This window comes from Typopeltis vanoorti, chromosome 15 (assembly GCF_054136105.1).
Source record: "Typopeltis vanoorti isolate ZY-2024b chromosome 15, IOZ_Tvanoo_1.0, whole genome shotgun sequence".
Classification (NCBI taxonomy): Eukaryota; Metazoa; Arthropoda; class Arachnida; order Uropygi; family Thelyphonidae; genus Typopeltis; species Typopeltis vanoorti.
Genome location: NC_143563.1, coordinates 17,096,576 through 17,116,857, shown reverse-complemented (window position 1 = coordinate 17,116,857; position 20,282 = coordinate 17,096,576). Strand labels below are relative to the sequence as shown.

General features: G+C 35.2%; 1 protein-coding gene across 1 annotated transcript in view; it reads left to right on the top strand.

Moving 5' to 3' along the window:
* Positions 1-20,282, top strand: part of LOC150098422 (N(G),N(G)-dimethylarginine dimethylaminohydrolase 1) — a 133,748-nt gene that overhangs the window by 97,460 nt on the left and 16,006 nt on the right. The window contains exon 2 of the mRNA XM_090405625.1: positions 10,425-10,527. Coding sequence (XP_090261751.1) covers positions 10,425-10,527 — 103 coding nt within the window. The remainder of the gene's footprint in view (positions 1-10,424; positions 10,528-20,282) is intronic.

The window sequence follows — 20,282 nt, the reverse complement described above, 5'->3', positions numbered from 1 at the left end:
ACTTAAGGAGCGAAATACAGCAGTTCATGCAAACCAAGGGAAAGCCGATTGCGGAATTTAACGATCAGAAGTGGATGACAGACTTTGCGTTTGTGACCGACATCTCGTTGCATATGAATGACCTAAATACGCGGCTACAATCCAAAGATCAACTGGTGCTCACTCTGTTTGATCACATCAAAGCTTTTGTGGCCAAGCTCAAACTTTGGGAGGCACAACTCGCAAAAAAAAAAAAAAAAAAAAAAAGACAACTCATTTTCAGCCTCTCACTCAATCCAACTGTTCGTCTCTTGATGAATACGCTACAAAAATAACCGTGCTGCGAAGTGAGTTCGAAGAGAGATTTAGCGATTTTCGTAACCAACAGTAGATTTATTTTCAATGCCATTCAGTGTCAGTGCTGCCGAAATGCCAGGCTCAGTACAAATGGAGCTGCTTGAATTCCAAAACAACTCTTCTTTGAGAGAAAAATTATTCATTGTGCCCTTGCTTACATTTTACAAAGACTACATTTCTGAAGACGCATTCCCTACTCTTCGCCGGCATGCTTTGAAGATGTGCGCTTTGTTAGGAAGCACATAATATGTGAGCAGTTCTTCACCAGAATGAAGCATGTGAAGTCCAAGACAAGAACTCAGATTACGGATCAACATCTCGAGAATACTCTGCGCATAGCGACTTCCAACATTGATGCCAACATCGACAAGATGGTCAAGGAAAAGCATTGCCAAGTTTTTCATTGACATTGTAAAAAAATGAATGTTTTCTTCATTAAATTATTATTATTTTTAAATGCATTGGTTGTATTTACTTATCATGAACCGACTCCTACCTATGTTCTTAGTTTATTTTTATAGGATTTTATGTAAAATATCAAATGCACAGCGTTCCTTGTGAATCTGGAAAGCATCTTACAATTCTAAATATCGCAGAATAGTTTAGTCGCCTACGGGCTTCATTGAAATTTTTAATGCGTCCCGCACTGTGCGAAAGGTTGAAGACCCCTGCCGTAGGGATTCAGGGGTTGTTTTTTTTGCAGTTGCTGTTATTAGATTTCTGAAAAAGAAGTTCGGTAATAATAATAAAAAAAAAGTTAATTGCTCATGAATCTTTTAATCCCTTTTAAAGTGCATATTACATTACAATAATGAGCAAATAAGCAACTAAAAGAGTGTTTTATTGTTCTCTCCCCTCCTCCTTTCTCCGTCCTTATTCGTTGTCATGGTGAAAAATTACCTTTCCAGGCAGGTTTACAGTCGCCTTAAGTTTAAAATCGATACACGGACATATTTATGCATGCAGTAGAGACCACTGCAATTCTTCTTACAGCGGATCATTTAGGGAGTCATTTCAGTCCTTTATAGAAGGTAACTATCGCTATATTACTAAGTTATAACGTCGTTTTCACTCTCTTTTGACAGCTGTGTCATTTAAAATGAAAAGCTTGAATAACACTATTTACTTGGGGGGAAGTTGTAAAAAAAAAAGAAAAAAAAAGCGATTATCATAATTCTGAATATTCCCATATTCATTAGGAAATTTACATGCATAACAAATAGTGAAAGAGCGACCTCTCGTTTTTTTTTTTTTTTTAATGATAAATACATTTGAGCAGTGGTATTGTTTCATACTTCCTGCAGAAGATTATTTTATTGTATTGTCGCGTGCGTGTTTAAACAGGTACGCGAGGATAATACAATACGCCTGTTTGTAAGCGATTTAAAAAAATTTGTTTTGGGCTTCTCTTTTTAAAGTGCGTGTCGCAAAATGCGTAAGCATCAATTTAGTATTGTTTTGTCTGTTTCCATTTGTTAATAGTTATCTTGTAATATAATGCTATAGTGGCGTATATCAAGATATTCATTACGAGTCGGAGGATTAACATTTTATTATTAAGTTTTATTTATTTACTTATATGCTACTCTCGGTTAGTAACAAATTAATTACGACGGAATATTGTAAAATGACAGTACCATTGCCTGAGTGTGATGATTTTCGTTATAGAAACATATCCCCCCCCCCGTTTAAGCCGAAGTTTGTTTGCTTCTATTGTTGCTTTTTTTTTTTTTTTTTTTTTTTCCCAGTGCGTGTAAAGTATTTACTAAAATATGAGCTTCGGTAGCTCAATTGGTTTAGACGAGCTGGTTGGAAAGTCAATTGCCAGAGGAGCTGGCTGGCAGTTTACTCTATTAGGTTCGGTTCCTTGTATTTATTGCTTGTAAAACCGTTTTACTCGTGTATACCCTTTAATGGGTAATCTGAACCATCCTCCACTACACTTGGGGGTGGAAGGCTTAGTGCAGAAACACAGCATCCATGAGAAAGTGATCAGAAATTTGTCTAACTGTTTTAGTGGATCGCCCTTTTCTGAATAACATCAAGCATTTCTAGGAAGGGTTTTGGTGCACCATTTGAGATATGAGAACAGTATTCTGAAGATCAGGAGTTGTTTGGGATTTCTGGAAAACAGCCAAGGCTATGAGACCAACGTGTTTTGTCCTTAAATTGCTTGTGTTCTTATGCCGACTTTCCTGTTTTGCGGAAAGAAAAACTCCCCTTAAGTATGAGACTGGCTAACTCAACTTCATTTGAAAAGGCCTTATAAAGATTCTTCGCTTCCCACACGGGACCAAGGTCATTCCACTCAGAAGGCATCGTCGATACTGAATGATCATATGGAGGCTATGATAGTTGGGCAAGGAGAAGCTTTATATAAATCAACCCAAGAAGAGAAATTTGATCTTGATTGGAGATTAGAATATTAGCAACATTATGGAAAGTGAAGTTGAGATCTTACGAGAAATAAGACAACTCTGTTTCGGTGGCATCGAGGTTCACTAGTTGTCCCACTGGAGAATGGTAAGGAGATATTGCTTAACACAATAGTTATGGAAGATCTAGAAGCTTGAATCCTTTGAGGGGAATGAAGAATGTGTGAGTGTTGATCAGACCACATATGGCAGATTTGCTTCACTTGATTTTGGAAGAAGGTGATGAAGAATTTTGGAGAAGATCCGTAAAAGACGGATTACTGAGGTTATCAGGAGTGTGGCAGTGAGAGACTGAATTACGAAGCTCGGTACATGGGCGGAAAGGAGCGATATAATTGGGAAGATGTTAGAAGACCTACGAGTTTAGATACAGAAGAAATTTTTTACAGGGTGCTACTACTTTGGTGGTAGAACAAGTAGTTGTACTAGGATTTTATGAATAGGACCTTTATGTGTATGGAATGGAGGACGGAGGGGAATCCGCCAAAGCTGGATGAGTTTCCGCCAAGTATGCTAGTTAATGGATGCCGGCGTAGTCTCATGCTAACAGAAGCAGATAATCTCTAGCTCTGTTGTAAAATGCTTGGTAATACACATATACCGGCCACTGAATTAGAAACTATTTATTTAATACCGTGTTGACCGATCCTCTTCAATTCTCTGCGCATAAGTTCGTCGAGATGGATCGGGAACAGCCTTCATTAAATGCTTCGGTCAAATGCTGCACATGGGAATTTCTGTTTGTCCCTACAAACCTCAGACAACTGCGATCTCGTTCCTGACACACTGTCATAGGAGAACAGTTACGCCTCTTGGACAAGTAATGAGGGTTATTTTGTCCCACTGATTAAACGCCAAGGATATCCCACCTTTTGAGAAAGCAGTCAGCTCTGCTGTTTTCAAAATCGTGGCTCCAGCCAGACGGGCACCCACAATAAGCCCTTTATCCAACTCCGAAAGTTGTTCCCATTGTGATCAACACCGGTGACGATTACTGACCAGCAGTATTCTTAGTTGCCTAGAACACACACATGACGCACGTGACCAACTATTTTGCATATGCGCTGCGTAAGTGACGTTACGTCTGCATGAAGGTTTCTAATTCACTGGCCGGTATGTGTACTTTTAAAGGTTCGGCAGTGTACTAGACAGATGCATGGTTCGGCAATGATGAAAATGTGGAAACTGCTTCATACTAATTTCAAAAAAACGGTTGAGCGACGCTACCTCTCCCTCCCTTCTAACGAATAAAATCACACATTAAAGAATATTCGTTATAGGATTTATTTTATATGTAATAATATGACGGTGTATGTTCATAGTTACAAAACTTATCGAATATTATCAAATAAAAATGGACACTTTTTTTTTACAATATTTTCAGTTGTGTTTTTCATAGAGTAATGCTTTATTTAATTATATATATAATAGCAAACAACATAGAATTTTATTCTTGATGCTGTTCAACTTTGGTTCGGTTGATTAATGACACTTTTTACAGACTCATCAGCAACTTTCTCAAACGAAGACGAATTACACATTTTGTGTCTTCCAGATATTTAAATTGCCACTGTTCAGAACTAGCATACAGATCTGGAACAGCCTACCCCGTGAAGTGGTTCTAAAGGACTACAACTTCCAACTGTTTTAAGAAGAATATCAACAGATTCCTGACTCCTCCCCATACATAGGCCCTGCTACCTCTCGTGTGTGGGAGTAATACTTTAAAAAAAATTTAAAAAAAACTGTATTAATAATCTAATATTATATAACAAGAACCCTTTTAAGTACTTGGTGCATAAAGACGGGCGGCGTCAGCAAAGCAGAATGGCATCCTGCTAGGCATTGTAGATCAGTGTATCATTAAATAGCCTTTAATGTCACTTAGCGGTGACAAGAAACCCGCCAACGCCCGTTAACCCTATCGCCCAATAGCAGCATTGACTTGAATAGAATACCGTACCATTATATCATCTTCCCCAGGGCACCGATTACGTCCATTTGACCTTCTAATGTTTATTATGCATTGTTCTAGTTGCATGCGTTGTTTAGTTTATTGCTTATTAACTTGTTTCTTGATCCTCCTTAAATGTTGATAAAAACTATGTTCATTGTAAAAATCATGTACTCTTTCGAACAGCTGTCATATTATATTAAGTGACTTCGGTTATCCTCATGTAAATTCGTTAAGGTCAAATCAAGGACAGGTTTTGGGAATCGATGTCCATTACGAAGATTATTTATTCATGCTGACTTGCGACTTGACGAAAATTAAAATGAGTAATTGATTTTGAAAGTAACATTAAAATTTTTACAAAACAAAAATAACGTCTTTTCCACCTCAAGGAATTGTAGAATTCCTTAGCCTGGTAGGAAAAAAACGGTTGAAGATGGCGAGGGGGGGGGGGGGATATCCGGGGTTCTCCAGTCTCTGCAAGTGAATGGCTAATTTCCTTTGTCATTCAATAAATGACAAAGGCACACACACACACACACACACACATCTTGGTTCCTTGTGGAATCATTTCACGGACAATTAATGTGCTAATCTCTCTCTATATATAGACCGTAAAATATCATTTTGGACGAATAAACTTCAGAAATTCACTCGAGGTGATTGTAACATTACTGTAGATAACATGTGTGTGATGTTTAATCGTTCATCAAATAGTTACAATATATACACATATCATGTCGATATTATACCATCCAGTATAATAATGTACAATACCTTTTAACATAAGAAACACAGAATGAACTTGATGAAATACTTTGAGAATGAAAACGTGAAAATGCCAACAAGGAAAGTGTCAAGGACGAAATAGCCAAGATTTATTTTAGAGTGATGGTGAAAGACCTGTTTGAAAATATCACTGTATTTTATTTGCTTTGCAGTATGTATATTTGATGGTTGAAGAATTAGCACTCAAAAGGGAGAAAGACTTCTGAGAGTCGTTAATGGGAGTACCCCAAAGTAACGCGAAACCCAGTATATATAGTAAATTGTCTGAATGACATCGGATCCAGTCTTCGTAATGATCTTAAAAAGTCTGGAAAATGAGAGGAAAGTGGGAATTAAAATTCAGTGGAAGAAATATGAGTATGAGATTTGACCAGAAGGTACTTTAGATCAATTTAAAGTGAATAGAAAAGTTTTGGAAAGAGTTACTGAATATCACGATTTGGGTGTTTTTGATTGACAAAACTTAAGGATTTGTATTAAGGTCAGTAGAATTCTTGGTTTAATTAAAAGAAGCTTGCTTATAGGAAGAAAAAGAAAAGCTATGATACTCTTCTTATATAGTCGTTCATCGAGACATATTGGATTTCAGGTCTCAGCTTTGGTCACTCATGGATTCAAGAAAATCTAATGAGAAAAGAATCACTAAGGAGATACTGCTTAAGAGGGGAAGAAATTGTTCAGGATATTTGAGAGTCTGCTAGTTAGCTGTAATTTTGATTTGACTAACAGGAGAAGGAAAGAAGATTTAATGGAAGCTTGCAAATTACTTCATACGTTAATGGCTTGCATAAATGTGAAGATTGGTTTCTACTTGCTGTAGGTTACATTTCTTGGGCGGGATTCGTATACAAAAAGAAGAAAATAAAAACGATAGGCTGAATTTACTTGCTTTGGCGACATAATAAAAAGTTAAAAAGAAATCAAATAAATTAAAACCACTAAAGGAATTTATTATTTAATTCATGTGGTTAAATAATAATGTATGGATGATTAGTATGTCATCAGGCATTTTATTAATTATGATAGGTTTAAATGTGTTCAGTGAATATCGTGACTAAGAATGGTTAATATAAGTAATTAGCATACAGTAGTGTTAAATGCGTTGATATTGTTAATTATATCGTTCTTTTAATTATCCCTACCCGCAGGAGGTCAAAAAAAAAAACTTTCGACAAGGAGCGCCCCCTGTCTTCCTTATTGTTTAATATAACGCTTAAAAAGATTTTCATGAATGCAAGGGGAACTATCTACTACAAGTTAGTACAAATTCTAGCATATGTGGATGATACGATATTATACGAAGGTCACAAAAAATAATGAAAGAAATCTTAATCAGTGCAGAAAAGGCAGCAGAGAAGATACATCTGCCGATTAACTAAGAAAAACAAAATATGGCAGTAACTAAACTTTCTGACGATGCTTTAAAATTGAAATCAGTTCCTATAAATTTGAAATTGTACGTAACTTTTACATGACCAGAGATTATTTTTAAAAAGTGATATCAGTGTTTGAGAGATTCAAAACGCATTCTTTCTGCAAATAGTTGTCTCCACGGACTTAGGAAGCAGCGTAGTCACATTTGATTTCAGTAATTGTAAGACCAGTATTATGAAAGACAGATTGAAGATCGCTAGGCTTATCTGAAAGAAGAGTTCTCGGACATTTTTGAAACAGTAAAAGAAAATGGTGTGTCGAGCAGAAGATACAGCCATGATTGTATTTAATGCTTGATTATTTAATGAGTCAGACATTATCAGGTACATTAAAATCAACATATTAATATTAAAATAAACGGATAATATATACGCATGGATAATAATAGGACAGTTAAGAAAGTGTTCATTGTTAGGCCAGTTCAATGAGTTTTTTCAATTGGAGACTTTGCAGCAAGGGAGAAGCTTTAATATGATCAACTTTGGGAAATTAAACAAAAACCATTCAAAAAATAATAAATAAATAAATAAAATGACACCGTTGAAACGTTTTGCCAATATATAATATACATATGGATGCACATGAAGCAATAGTAAGGTAAAAAAAATCCTTTTTCCTCAGATATGGATGAATTTTTAAATTTTGAAAATGACGTCATGTAATAATATAATATGCATCTTGTTTTAAAACTGTTGCGAATTGTGGCATCCGCTTTGCTCTCTGAGTGTTTTTCATCGGTGGTTTGAGTTATTTTTGTTTCCAATAGTTGACTGTAGTCGTTTTTTCCCTCTGTCTTGCGGCCACATAATTATATGCTTGTTCGTCAGTCGTTCTGCGGTCTGATGCTGAAGTGTTGTAGGCTGCTCTGTGCCAACAAGTGCTTACAAGTAAGTTTATTCATTATTAGAATATATTGTATAAAGCTTGACAAGTAGTGCACGTTTTGAATTAAGGAGAGTCACACAAATTATGCATGCCATTCAGGGCCGATGCAGGAAAAGAGTGATTGTGAGATATATGGGAAACAAGAGAGGCTATGTTTGCAATATATTTATTATTATTATTATGGTGTACCAACAGCATCGAACGATTGATTCCCTTCCAACTACTAACCGCGCTCAAAATTGCTTAACTTTTTTGCGTGAGCAATTAGTAGCAGAGGCTCTACCAATCGACCAACCTATAAACACACGCCGCATCTCAGTAAATAATTAGAGGATTATTTGAATAACAAAGAATTCAAAGTGACAAGTTAAAATGGTTGATAAAAAATAAATAAAATAACTAGTGCATGAAACAACAACATCCCATTATTTCTGCTAATTAACACATAAAAATGACGTAGTTATGCAGCAGCAATAAGAAAGGACTATACTGCAGATCAATCTTTTTATACTGATCATATAGTATTTATGATTCTACTGCATGTACTTTGAATTAATTAACAAACTATTTTTACTAGCTATCTTTTGATATTTTTTAATGTAAATCTTACCCACGAAAGAGTGCAAATTAATTTAGTATCGTAGGTGAGCTAATGGTTAGACCTTTTTTTTGTAATTTAATGAAATATTTTATAAATGGAAAGAAATTTTTGAAAATCACAGTAGTGCAAATACCGATTTCTCTTGGAGCAATCACTAGTTCACTCATTCAGTCACTAATTACTACATCATATAGAAGTTTTGTTTTCTAGTTGGTATTTTATTGTTATACTTAGTCGTGATCATCATTACTACTATCGACGAATAGACAGTATTCTGTTTATGTTCCAGAATATCGAGTTTTGAAATGTGTACGTTTCCAAACGATATTGTCGAGAAGCAATAACATAAACGTTATTATGTATTCGAGTTAAATGGCTCTAGTTTTTTTTATTATAATTAGATTATCCGACAAATATCATTTGTCACTGTTGTATCTGCTTTAAAATAATTAACGAATTCATTAATAATTATATTATATGAATGTAAGATTGGACGTGCGAAACTGGTAACGATAGTCATCGATTGTAGTGGTTTGAGTTTCCGCGTCAGATTAGCCGCTTGTAAAATTTTGGGTCGTGTTTCCGAACTTTAGTAGTCATTCATCTGTTTCTACTCGCACCGCTTGAAGTCATATTGATTCAGAACCATTCTTTTAAATTTTTGACGGGGAAACTGGTTTTAAATAGTTACTGCAACTACCTGAGTAGAACTTCCGGCAGTCTTATGGCCAGTCTCTGAAATTTATCTTTGGGCGTGCCGTACTGGAGTTGATGAATAAATAATACAATGTCTGCTGCTAACCGACATTTTTTTGCTTTGAAACGGAAACTGTTGTTGCCAACAGGCGGGCTTTCTTTTGATGTTTTCATGCCTTACTATAATACAATATTTATCTACATTCTTCTGAAATATAATGTGCTACACATAAAAAAGTATATATTCGATTACTGCTGGTTCTAACAACATTCTTTCGATTTCTTATCTCAAGTTATTTTTGAACCAGCGATTTATGTCTACCTTATCACATACAGACATTAGTCATTTCGTTGTGAGCATTTCTATTTTAAGTGCACAAATTGATAGTTTTTGGCGTATTTCTCAAAATGTATAAGCTCCTATCAGATTGTTTTGTCCATTCTTTATCCCCATATAAACTGCTCTGCGATTGGGCGAATTTTAATACTGTATCCCCCGTCATAACTTTAAAAATAGCCTTAGTGTAAGGCTATTTTTAAAGTGGAGAAATATTCAAGAAAAGGATTTTCTTCATAGTATTTAGTATTTGCAGTGACAGAATTAAGACAAGCATTTCAAAAAAGACACCAAGTAATAAGTGGGTGGATGACATCCTGTGGAATTTAATATTCCGGATCTCTACTAAGAAATTATCATGTTGTGTAAACTTTGGTTTTAATTTGTTTGTAGGAACAAAAGTAGATTAAATGAATTAAATTTTTTCCTTAAGTTTAGATGGGGAAAAAATGTATTAACGTGTTTTCAAATTTTTTCATAAAAATTTGTAAACTTGATTAAAAAATTCAGTTGTTATGAGGATGATATTGTTAACATCTTCCTCATATCTATGTAGTATTCACGTGTTGTAAAAGTTGAATGATATCGAACCTGATTATCTTAATGGAATTAAGATGGTCAGCCTTGTGTCCACAATATGTTACTCATATATATTCATGAGCTAGTTTTTCTGCTGTAAAAAAACTTTGATTACTCAAACCCATCCTTTCTATGATTGACTAATGTAGTCTTGCCTTAAAAAAGCATAAATCAGGTTTTTCCCAATACATTCAAGATTTGAACATGGATCACTTTCCCAAGCAAATAATACCGAGTGAAGCCAGTATGCGATATTCTTTATCATTAACAAACTTGTATTTTTATCCTCTTCATTTTAAGCTACAATATTTAAGCATACTTAATTGTGCAATGTTTAAATTAAACATTAAATTTAAAAACTGACTTTGTTTTTTATAGGCAGAAGTTATGCGTGCTATTATAAAAAAAGAATTGGAACTTCCAATTGTAGAAATAGCAGACCCAAAGGCAACAATTGATGGAGGAGATGTTCTTTTTACTGGTAGGATCATTTTCTTATAAAATATTTGTTTTATGTTTTCAGTTTTTGATATGATGTGTCATTTAGTTGTTTTTGACTTTGGGATGACTTTGTGATCTGTGTGTGTGTGTCACTTTTAATTTCTTGACCTGAGTGGTTAAACAGTAATTTCCTTTATACTGTCTTTCAATGTTATTGTTTAAATAAACATCGAAAGTCTTCCTCTCCTTATGGCCTTAACCTTCTCTAACATAAAAATAAAAAAAATTGTCTTTTCCAGCGATTTATCTGTTGACATAATACAGTCAAAGTTTATTAACACTTCTGTTTAGTAGTCAATACCTCCAAGAGCACTTCTTGGAAGTATTGACTGCTATTCTTAGGATGCCTCCACATCCATAATTGAAACGAATCAGTTTTCTTTCTTTATAATGATTCAACTCAGCTTTCACATTCATACATGACCACTGGAAAGACCTTTGCATTAACAATTTTAACATTTGTTGCTGTACATCTCTTTCATGTCATGTTTGACATAGCTTCTCCCCCCCCCCCCCAATACACACTTTATCTGTCCTTTTACTTTTGCACCTCTTTGCATAATTTCTTATCTGTGACTCCAGTAAATCATAACTTTCAACTACCTCTATTTTACCACTTTCAATCATAAATTTTCCAAAGCCATCATTTTTGTTTCGCTAAGATTTAAACTAAGCTGTTTTTTATTTATTTTTTTTTTTAACTAAACAGAATCAACTGCTTCAGATCTTTATTTTTTTTGCTATGAGGATTGTTATATGAATATCTAAAATTATTTTTTTACTTCTGATCTTACTCAATCAATATTGATGATACCTTTTGGTTGGAAAGACCTTGGTTCATATCCAAGTGGATTTGAACCAAGGGAAAAATCCTTGGTTCAAATGTGGGTGCCGTGACTGTGAGTGAAAAATGCAAAGAATCATTGTAAGGGCATTTCACCTGAAGGTGAGTGAGCCAGTCTCATGTGGAGGTGCAGGATTTTTCATCCTACAAAACAGACAAACTGGAAGAACACACACACAGTTAACACACATAATATACACTGACTCATAGCCTTAGCTGTTTTGGCCATAATTCAAAATAACCCATCTTCATTCTTGCTTAGTCTCTATCTAATCTGACCATTATCGTCAAGTATTCACTGTAAGCGATTAAAAAGATTGAGTGACAATATACATACACCAGGGATGTATATTCAGGGAGTGCAATGCACACTCACAAAATATTGGGAATGAGTGGAATAGGTTTCCAGAGTCTGTTGTGGGGTGCCATGACTGTGAATGAGTCCAAAGCAAAGTATGATAAATACTGCTCAAATGCTGGATAGTTCTTGGGACTTCCCTTGATGAGTCTGACTTCTTCTAGTTGCCCATAATAATAGCATTATCACTGATATTATATTTTTGCATTTATTTCTGTTAAAGACTCCACTAAGTGTTTTCTGGTTCATGTGATTCCTTAAATTTTTTTAAGGAATGTGTTTAATTTTTTAAATGCAATATGTGTGTATATATTGTGTTTTAATTTTTTAAACAAAATATACTAGTGATTCATGAAGAGGACGCTTTGTGACCTATAAACATTGCATCACATTTATGTTAATAGCCTTGGTGTGCTGTCACAAATACAGACACCATTAAGCCCTTTGAACTGAAAGTTTTGTAGCCAGACGTACAGATGATGCAGTGGGTGAAATTCTTAGCATTCCAGTAGTTTTAAACCACCTAGAAGGTGAGGTAGGGTGTGGCTTGAGACAATAGCATCCAGAAATGAGTGGCTGTGATTGGTTATTGTGTCACCCATCCAATTGATTGTTGTCATGAGTTACTGGTTTTGTTTTCTGAATTTGATCTGTTTTGCATGCATGAAGTGTGAACTGATGTGTTTAGGATACTGATATACAGGTTTTTAATATATACTTTTCTTTAAATAATTTATAACTTTTTTGCCCATATTTACAATGGGGAAACAGTGTCGACGATCTACCGAATGTCCCGTTTGATGCCAGAACTTTTACAGATTGTATGATTGTAGTTGAAGGAGGTAAGCCTTGTCTTCCTCTTTTCCAAATTTACTATTATATTATATTTATGCCTTTTAGTAATTCATATATACCAACCAAATCTAGCATTCTCCTACATCATTGTTTTCTAATATATCTTAACATAAACACATTGTCTCCCACTCTATGCAGATTTGGTTACAATAATTGATAAATTAAAGTATTCAGAGTTATCCTATAATTAATTGCATTGGACCAATTTAGATGAACACTGATGTGCTATGCACTCTTAAAACTTTCATACGTTGATAAAAACACAATCATACAGGGTTGACATGAATTTTGTAGCTTGAGTTTCATAAGCCACACGACAGCACACACCCAACCGAAATGGGCACGCAACACTTATATACACCCTCTGCCTTTCCCCTTTCTACTCTTAATGTTGTCTTTTTTCCAGAAATTGTTTTTACCAAAACTTCTTGTTGTCATATAACTCTTCAGTTGCTTATCCTCGTCACTCCCTGCAAATCATAATGACTTCAATCATTGCTCCCCATCAAACTGTTCTTTGTTTCTCTCTTAATCTCATTCCAAGATTTTTCCACCTGTGTCATCTGTTTCACTTTCTTTTCACCAAGTCATCTTGAATTGTAGTAATTCATTGTATGTTTTCAATGTTTTTGTTGCTTTTGCTATATTCACTATCTCGAAAATACAATAATTAGATTATACTTTGAAATTACCATTCACAATAAAGAAAGTGCTATTATCATGTCTCCTTTCTTTCTTTCTCCTCCCTCCAATCCTCAAGCTTATGCCAAATCTTCTAGCTTTGTTCTTCCTTTTCTCTTAATTTTGTATTCCAGTCTTTCAATATAAATAAGCAATCTACCTTATTAGTCCTTCACTATATGTTATAATTTACCATAAAAGTCTTACTTCTTTTCACTTATAGATGCCTTTGTTATTTTTTTTTTATTTTGTTATTTTATCTAGTGCATCTAGTACGTTTCATGTCTCCACAACATGTGTTCTTAAGACCCCTTACATAATAGAAAATCCTGTAAATAGAATGAGATTTTCCCATTTAAATACATATCAAGTTGGGGGGGAAAGAAGGCATTCAGTAGTAGCCGAATGCCAAAAATGTACATGTGATGTTTAACATGAATTTTTTTTTTGGGGGGGGGGCTATTTAATTATAATACACCATACAATTAAGTAGTGGCAGTAGTAGTAATAATAATAATACTAATTTTTAATTAGTACTACAGTATTTATTAAAAAAAAAAAAAGCCATAGCCTGAACTTTAACTTGTAGTGCAGATTTCTTGAGTTTTCCAAACTCCATTTTAGAATGGGGTTTCTAAAAATTTCTGATGCACACATTGCCTCGTTCAATACTGGTGCACTCGTGACAGCACGTAGTCAAACTTTTATTTGGAACTAAAGGTCGCATTACTGTTTTCAAAATGTACTACTGTGTTTTTGAACTAGTACTATTAATGCAATTTTTAAGTTTCTGTTATATTTTGTATATTTCTTTGACTGTGATACCTGAAGAAGTTGATCCATTCAACGAAACTAGTAGTATCTTTTTAAATAAACCATGCCATCTCTTTATCTCTCAGTATCAGTCATTTAAAATAATTTATAATATTTTCTACCGAGTAAAAATGAATAATCACAATATTTATTTAAATTAAGGGGATATTAAATCCCACATTTTTAAAACTGAATAAGAAACTCAAAGATTGGAATCAGAGAGTTTCATGCCGAATATAGTATAATAAACTATAAAAGTATCGGCAATTACTAGCATGAGCTAATGCAAGCAGTCCTAGTATGTAGTACAAACTCGGGCAACTCGCAGCAAAGGTGGTAAAGTTCTGATTGTTATTCTTGGTATTTTCCATAATGTAAAAACACATTTCCTAGGAAATGTATACTGTTATTACATTATGGTGGGAGATCACTACCCAGACCGGTTTCAGCCTTATGTGTAAGTAAAGCTGGCTCTAAAAATTTGGACGATCCCTAGACCACTCAATAGTGGACAAAAGACCGTCCATCTCAGCATTGGCTCCACTCAGTGATGGCCTTCCACCCACCACCACCGAGCAGAACCGCTCATATTCCAAAGAAAAGCATTCACCAGTTTCAGCCTTTTTTGAGGCTTCATCAGTGAGTAGCTAGACCAAATTAATACCAAAGGGTATAGTGAAAAGAACTTAACCAAATTAATACCAAAGGGTATAGTGAAAAGAACTTATATACTCTGCTATACGAGTTGTCAAAAAGGTGCCCCATTAAGTTACTTAAGTATAAAGAGCCAATAGGCTTCATTTCAGCGATATAAACATTATTTAAATTAAGGAGATATTAAATCCCACATTGTTTTAAAACCGAATAAGAAACTCAAAGATTGGAATCAGAGTTTCATGCCGAATATAGTATAATAAACTATAAAAGTATCGGCAATTACTAGCGTGAGCTAATGCAAGTAGTCCTAGTATGTAGTAATCGCCGATATTTTTATAGTTTATTATACTATATTCGGCATGAAACTCTCTGATTCCAATCTTTGAGTTTCTTATTCGGTTTTAAAACAATGTGGGATTTAATATCCCCTTAATTTAAATAATGTTTATATCGCCGAAATGATGCCTATTGGCTCTTTATATTTAAGTAACTTAATGGGGCACCTTTGTGACAACTCGTATAGCAGGGTATATAAGTTCTTTTTGCTATAACCTTTGGTATTAATTTGGTCTAGCTACTCACTGATCTTATTTCCAGCGACCCTGAGACAGAGCGCCATGTTCCAGAATCCAGTCCCTGATCCTAGTGGTAAGATGTTTGCAATCTATTTTTTTTTTTTTTTTTCTACTGTTGTCTAATTTTGCCTTGCGCCTGTTTTGCAGTCTTCTGCCTCTAGCTAGTCTAGCAGGAGATTTCGGCAAACAGGGAATGCTTGGCCCTGGTTCTGAAGGTCCTTCCTTTCTGGGAGTTAGTTTTTTTTCTCTAAATCATGATTTCTTTTTCACCGCATGTCAGGATCCTTGGCATTGAAGGGACGCCGACACACCAAAGAGGATGTTGGCGAAAGCTCTTAGCGAAGCAGTAGGGGCAGAAAATATAGTTGGCTTTACCCCTTATGGGGCAGGCAGGTTCCAGGTAGTAGTAAAGAATGTGGAAACCAGAAACAAGTTAAGTAAAGGACTAGAATGTCAAGGGAAAAATTTTTTTCCCTTTGTTGTAGGGAGTGTTTTCAAGACAATAAGAATAGAGAGGTTCCCTGTAGAATATCTGGAGGGGGGAACCGAAATAATCAACAAAATATTTTCGAAATGGGGAGTTGTACGCGATGTAAAAATCGCTAACGATACAGACTTCCCCGACTGGAGAGGTAACTTTCCATATGGAAATGAAGGCCGAAGTCCCCAATTTTGTCTTTCTAGGCTCTGCCAGGGTAGCAGTTAACTACCCTGGAGTTAAGAAACAGTGTTATAAGTGCGGTTCTCTGGAACATCTAGGTAAAGACTGCCCCAAGAACAAATGCAGGAACTGCATGGTGGCAGGACATGCCCTACCTCAGTGTGAGGCACCTTGCCTTAAATGTGGCACCATAGATCACAAAGTAGACACCTGCCCATCCAGAAACCAGGCAGAAAGGATGGGAGGTGCTATCACACCAGCCACAGTAACATCAGCAGTAAATATTAATGACATAGAACGGGAAGACTTCCCAACCCTGCAGGCTGCACATAACACAATAGCAACAGGGAATCAAAAATGCAATAAGAAGGACGTGCCCGTAACTAAGAATGCAGAAATGACCCGCAAAGAAAGAACAGAGGAAGATGAAACAGCCAAAGATCAAGCTGCCACCACAGAAACCACAGTGGAAGAAATAAAGGAACGCAACCAACAAGAAACTACCACTTTAGATACAGAGAAGGAAAACGAAGCAGAAGAAGAATGCGAAACGGAGGAAGAAATGGAAACTACTAAAGAAGAAGGTACACAAAAGCAGTCGCGAAGCCCTGAAGAAGGGAACATTAAAAAATCAAAACCAGGTAACACAACCTCATCGGAAGAATCAGAAGCTGATGAAATGGAGACCAAAACAACGATACAGGAAGAGGCTGAAGAATTTTCTGTAGAAGAAATCAAACTAGTTATGGGTGAAAATATGTTTTAAAAATGGGACTGTAATAATAAAGAAATGGAGAGGACCCATCGAATCTGCAGACAGTGTATTCTTAACAATGTACAGAAGATGGGCCAACGTTCCTCCTTTGGAAAGGAATTAAAAGTATGAAATGGAAGGATATCTATATCGAGGACATAGCCATGGCCGTGCCCAACAAGGTAACAGGTCATCTGGACATGACAGAGGTCGAGAGTAAATACTTCTGCAGAACTGTGAGAAAGTTAACAGTCAGAGATCAAAGAAGACACTGAGGTTACGACAAAGGTTATGACAGCTGGGAAAGTTGAGTTAGTTCACAGGAGGGGGTAAAAAAAAAAAAAAAAAAAAAATTCGCTTTCCCCAACAGGTTTATGATTATTAGTCCACAAAGGAGGGGGTAGACCTGAGAACCCGAGCTGCAAAGGCTTACATTGAGGTGGTGCAACTCCTTGTAGGCTGCATCACTCGGGCCGGACTCTTCTCCCCACTCTGTGAAACGCTTTCTATTTGGGAGTTTCACTTGAAGTTCCATTGACTTCTTTCAAAGTCATATCAGGTTTCTTTTTCTTCAGACCAACTCCAGAATTAATTAATTTTTTTTTCCTTTTATTTTCCTTTTTTTTAAAAGCTTTATTTCAGATATGTTACAGTGTAAACTGTAAAGAACAAACGTCAGGAGATTTTCTCCCCTCAGTCGCCCTTCAAAACAATGGATCCCTTTAATTCGGCACTAAGCTAATTAGTCAAGTTCCAAAATTCAATCTTATACAATTTAAGTTTAAATTGTTTTTTGTTTCTCTTTCTTGTAGGAACAAGAGACGTCTACAGACACCTGGTTTAATTTAAGTCATGTGTTTTTTATATAGAGTAAAAGGTGTTAGGAGATGACATCTTAAGACACCTGGTTTAATGTAGTTAAACTATGGGGAAAAGTAAAGCATGTTTTAATGTATATGTATATTATTTTTCCCCTTCCCCCTCCCTATTTTAAAAAATTAACCCTTTCACTTTTTTCCCCACCCTATATAAAAGTATATGTTTCTATATATTACGAAAAAAACCCGGGTTTTTCTAACTTATTCTACCAAACTGCCTATCCCCCACACACACGCACTCTGCAGTTTTCGACATTGCAGACTGAGGAAAAGCCACAACACCCAGAAAAAGGTATGTGCAATTTTCTATTCCTTAGGCTACATATACTTTTTAGTACATCTACACTCATAATGCCCTAAGAATCCATGAGTAAATAGCCAATGACATTTAAACAGGGGTACTCCTAAACTGAAGCAGGCAAAATAGCTGTAATTATAATAGCATGTTTTAATGTTTTTTTTTTAGAACAGGTGAGAAAAGATGACATGTACGGACTGTTTAGCCACAACCTCTTGGTTACATAGTTAAACAGGTTGACTGAGGCCTCTTTATTATCTCTTACTATCATACGCTACCTTTCTTTAACTTCCCCTATTACTATCTGCTGACCCCCAGCAATCTTTATACTCCAAAGGCCGATGATGAAAGACATGAACTCCCATTCTAGCTACTCACTGATGAAGCCTCAATAAAGGCTGAAACCGGTCTGGGTAGTGACCTCCCACCATAATGAGATAACAGTATACATTTCCTAGGAAATGTGTTTTTACATTATGGAAAATACCAAGAATAGCAATCAGAACTTTACCACCTTTGCTGCGAGTTGCCCGAGTTTGTACTACGTACTAGGACTCATGCTAATAATCGCCGATACTTTTATAGTTTATTATACTACATTCGGCATGAAACTCTCTGATTCCAATCTTTGAGTTTCTTATCTCGTTTTAAAAACAATGTGGGATTTAATATCCCCTTAATTTAAATAATGTTTATATCGCTGAAATGAAGCCTATTGGCTCTTTATATTTAAGAATAATCACTATATATATATATATATATATATATATATATATATATATACACACACACACACACACACATACATAGGTAACCCTCATATAACGCGGTACTTATACAATGCGTTTTTGATATAATGCAGTCTATAAATTGTAGTATCCCTTGTTCAACACGGTTTCAATATAACATGGTCTACAATTTCTAGTAACCATTTATTTTTTTATTCATATTTAAGTCATATTATATTCGGCAAACATTTGGAAAAAATGGAATCTAATCCAGACATGATGACACTGCCTCAAGCATGGAAAGAGTTTTCAATATTGAATTGTGTAAAAATTATTTCTCTGTCCATTAAGGAATTAAAACCCTCTATGCTGAATGCTTGCCTGGAAAAAAATATGGCCTGAAGCCATTCTGGAACAAAATTTCGTACCTCCAGTGGATGCCGAGCTACTTCGTATAATAAACATCCTACGCATTTTGGTGGAGAGGGCTTTTGCGATATGGTTGAAAACTAAATTAGTGAATTAATTGATGGAGAAACAGATTTAAATGAGGAGGAACTAGTACAATTAATAGATGAACGTCGAACCAATTGGCAGGGAAAGTGCTGCCGATGATTGTGATGAATCCGTTAAAGAATTCAGTTTAAAGAAATTAGAAGGACTGGACTTAGCAAGAAAGTTAGGAAGTTATTTTATGGATAATGATCCCTCAATGGAGCACTCGGGAAAATTCATGAGGCAATTGGATATTTGTTTAGTGCCATATTATGAACTTAAAGAACATCTACGAAATATTATTTCTGAAGACCGTGATGACCATTAAAATATGCACTTTATTTTATTGTGTCTAAAACATTTATGCATTATGTGCAATTTGTAATTTTTATAATTTTTTACTGTGTATTTGTCTCATAGTTTGTTTTCTTAACTTACATGAATTACCTGAATTAAATAATAATATTGTTTTTGTTGGATATGTCATTGTTGTTTATATAATTTAAAAAAAAAAACGATTTCGGAACCTAACCCTACTTTTTCTATGTGATCTAAATCTCGTAAATGCGATTTATATAATGCGCCATTTCTATGGAACCTAACAGTTGCATTATATAAGGGTTACCTGTGTGTATATATGTGTGTGTGTGTGTGTAGACATATCCCCCCCCCCCCACACACACACGAAATAAATATTTATTCTCTAAGAGTACATGCTTGCTTACTTGCCTAGATACTCCTGATGCGATTTCTTATTTTTTTAGACTGCATCTTTAACTTGCTGAGTCTGTAATCTTATTTTTCTATCCTTGTAGACAACTTCATCATGCATACCTAACTGAATCCTGCTCAAAACTAAATGATCATTTCTTGTTTCAGTTTTCCTTATACTCTTGTATCCTGAACTATAAGCAAATCAAATTTTTATTTCTCACGTTCTCTCTCTCTCTCTGTGTGAATTTATACACATGTGTATGCTGAACATAGTGTTAGTAATGAATAGTTCTGGTCCTGAACAGACATTTACTTCCATCATTATTACCAACTTTCCCCAAACATGTGTATGTCTGTGATAAATTTCCTACTATGCTGTTTAAATTTGCCAAAAAGAACCAGTCCCACTCTCCTAACAGTGAAA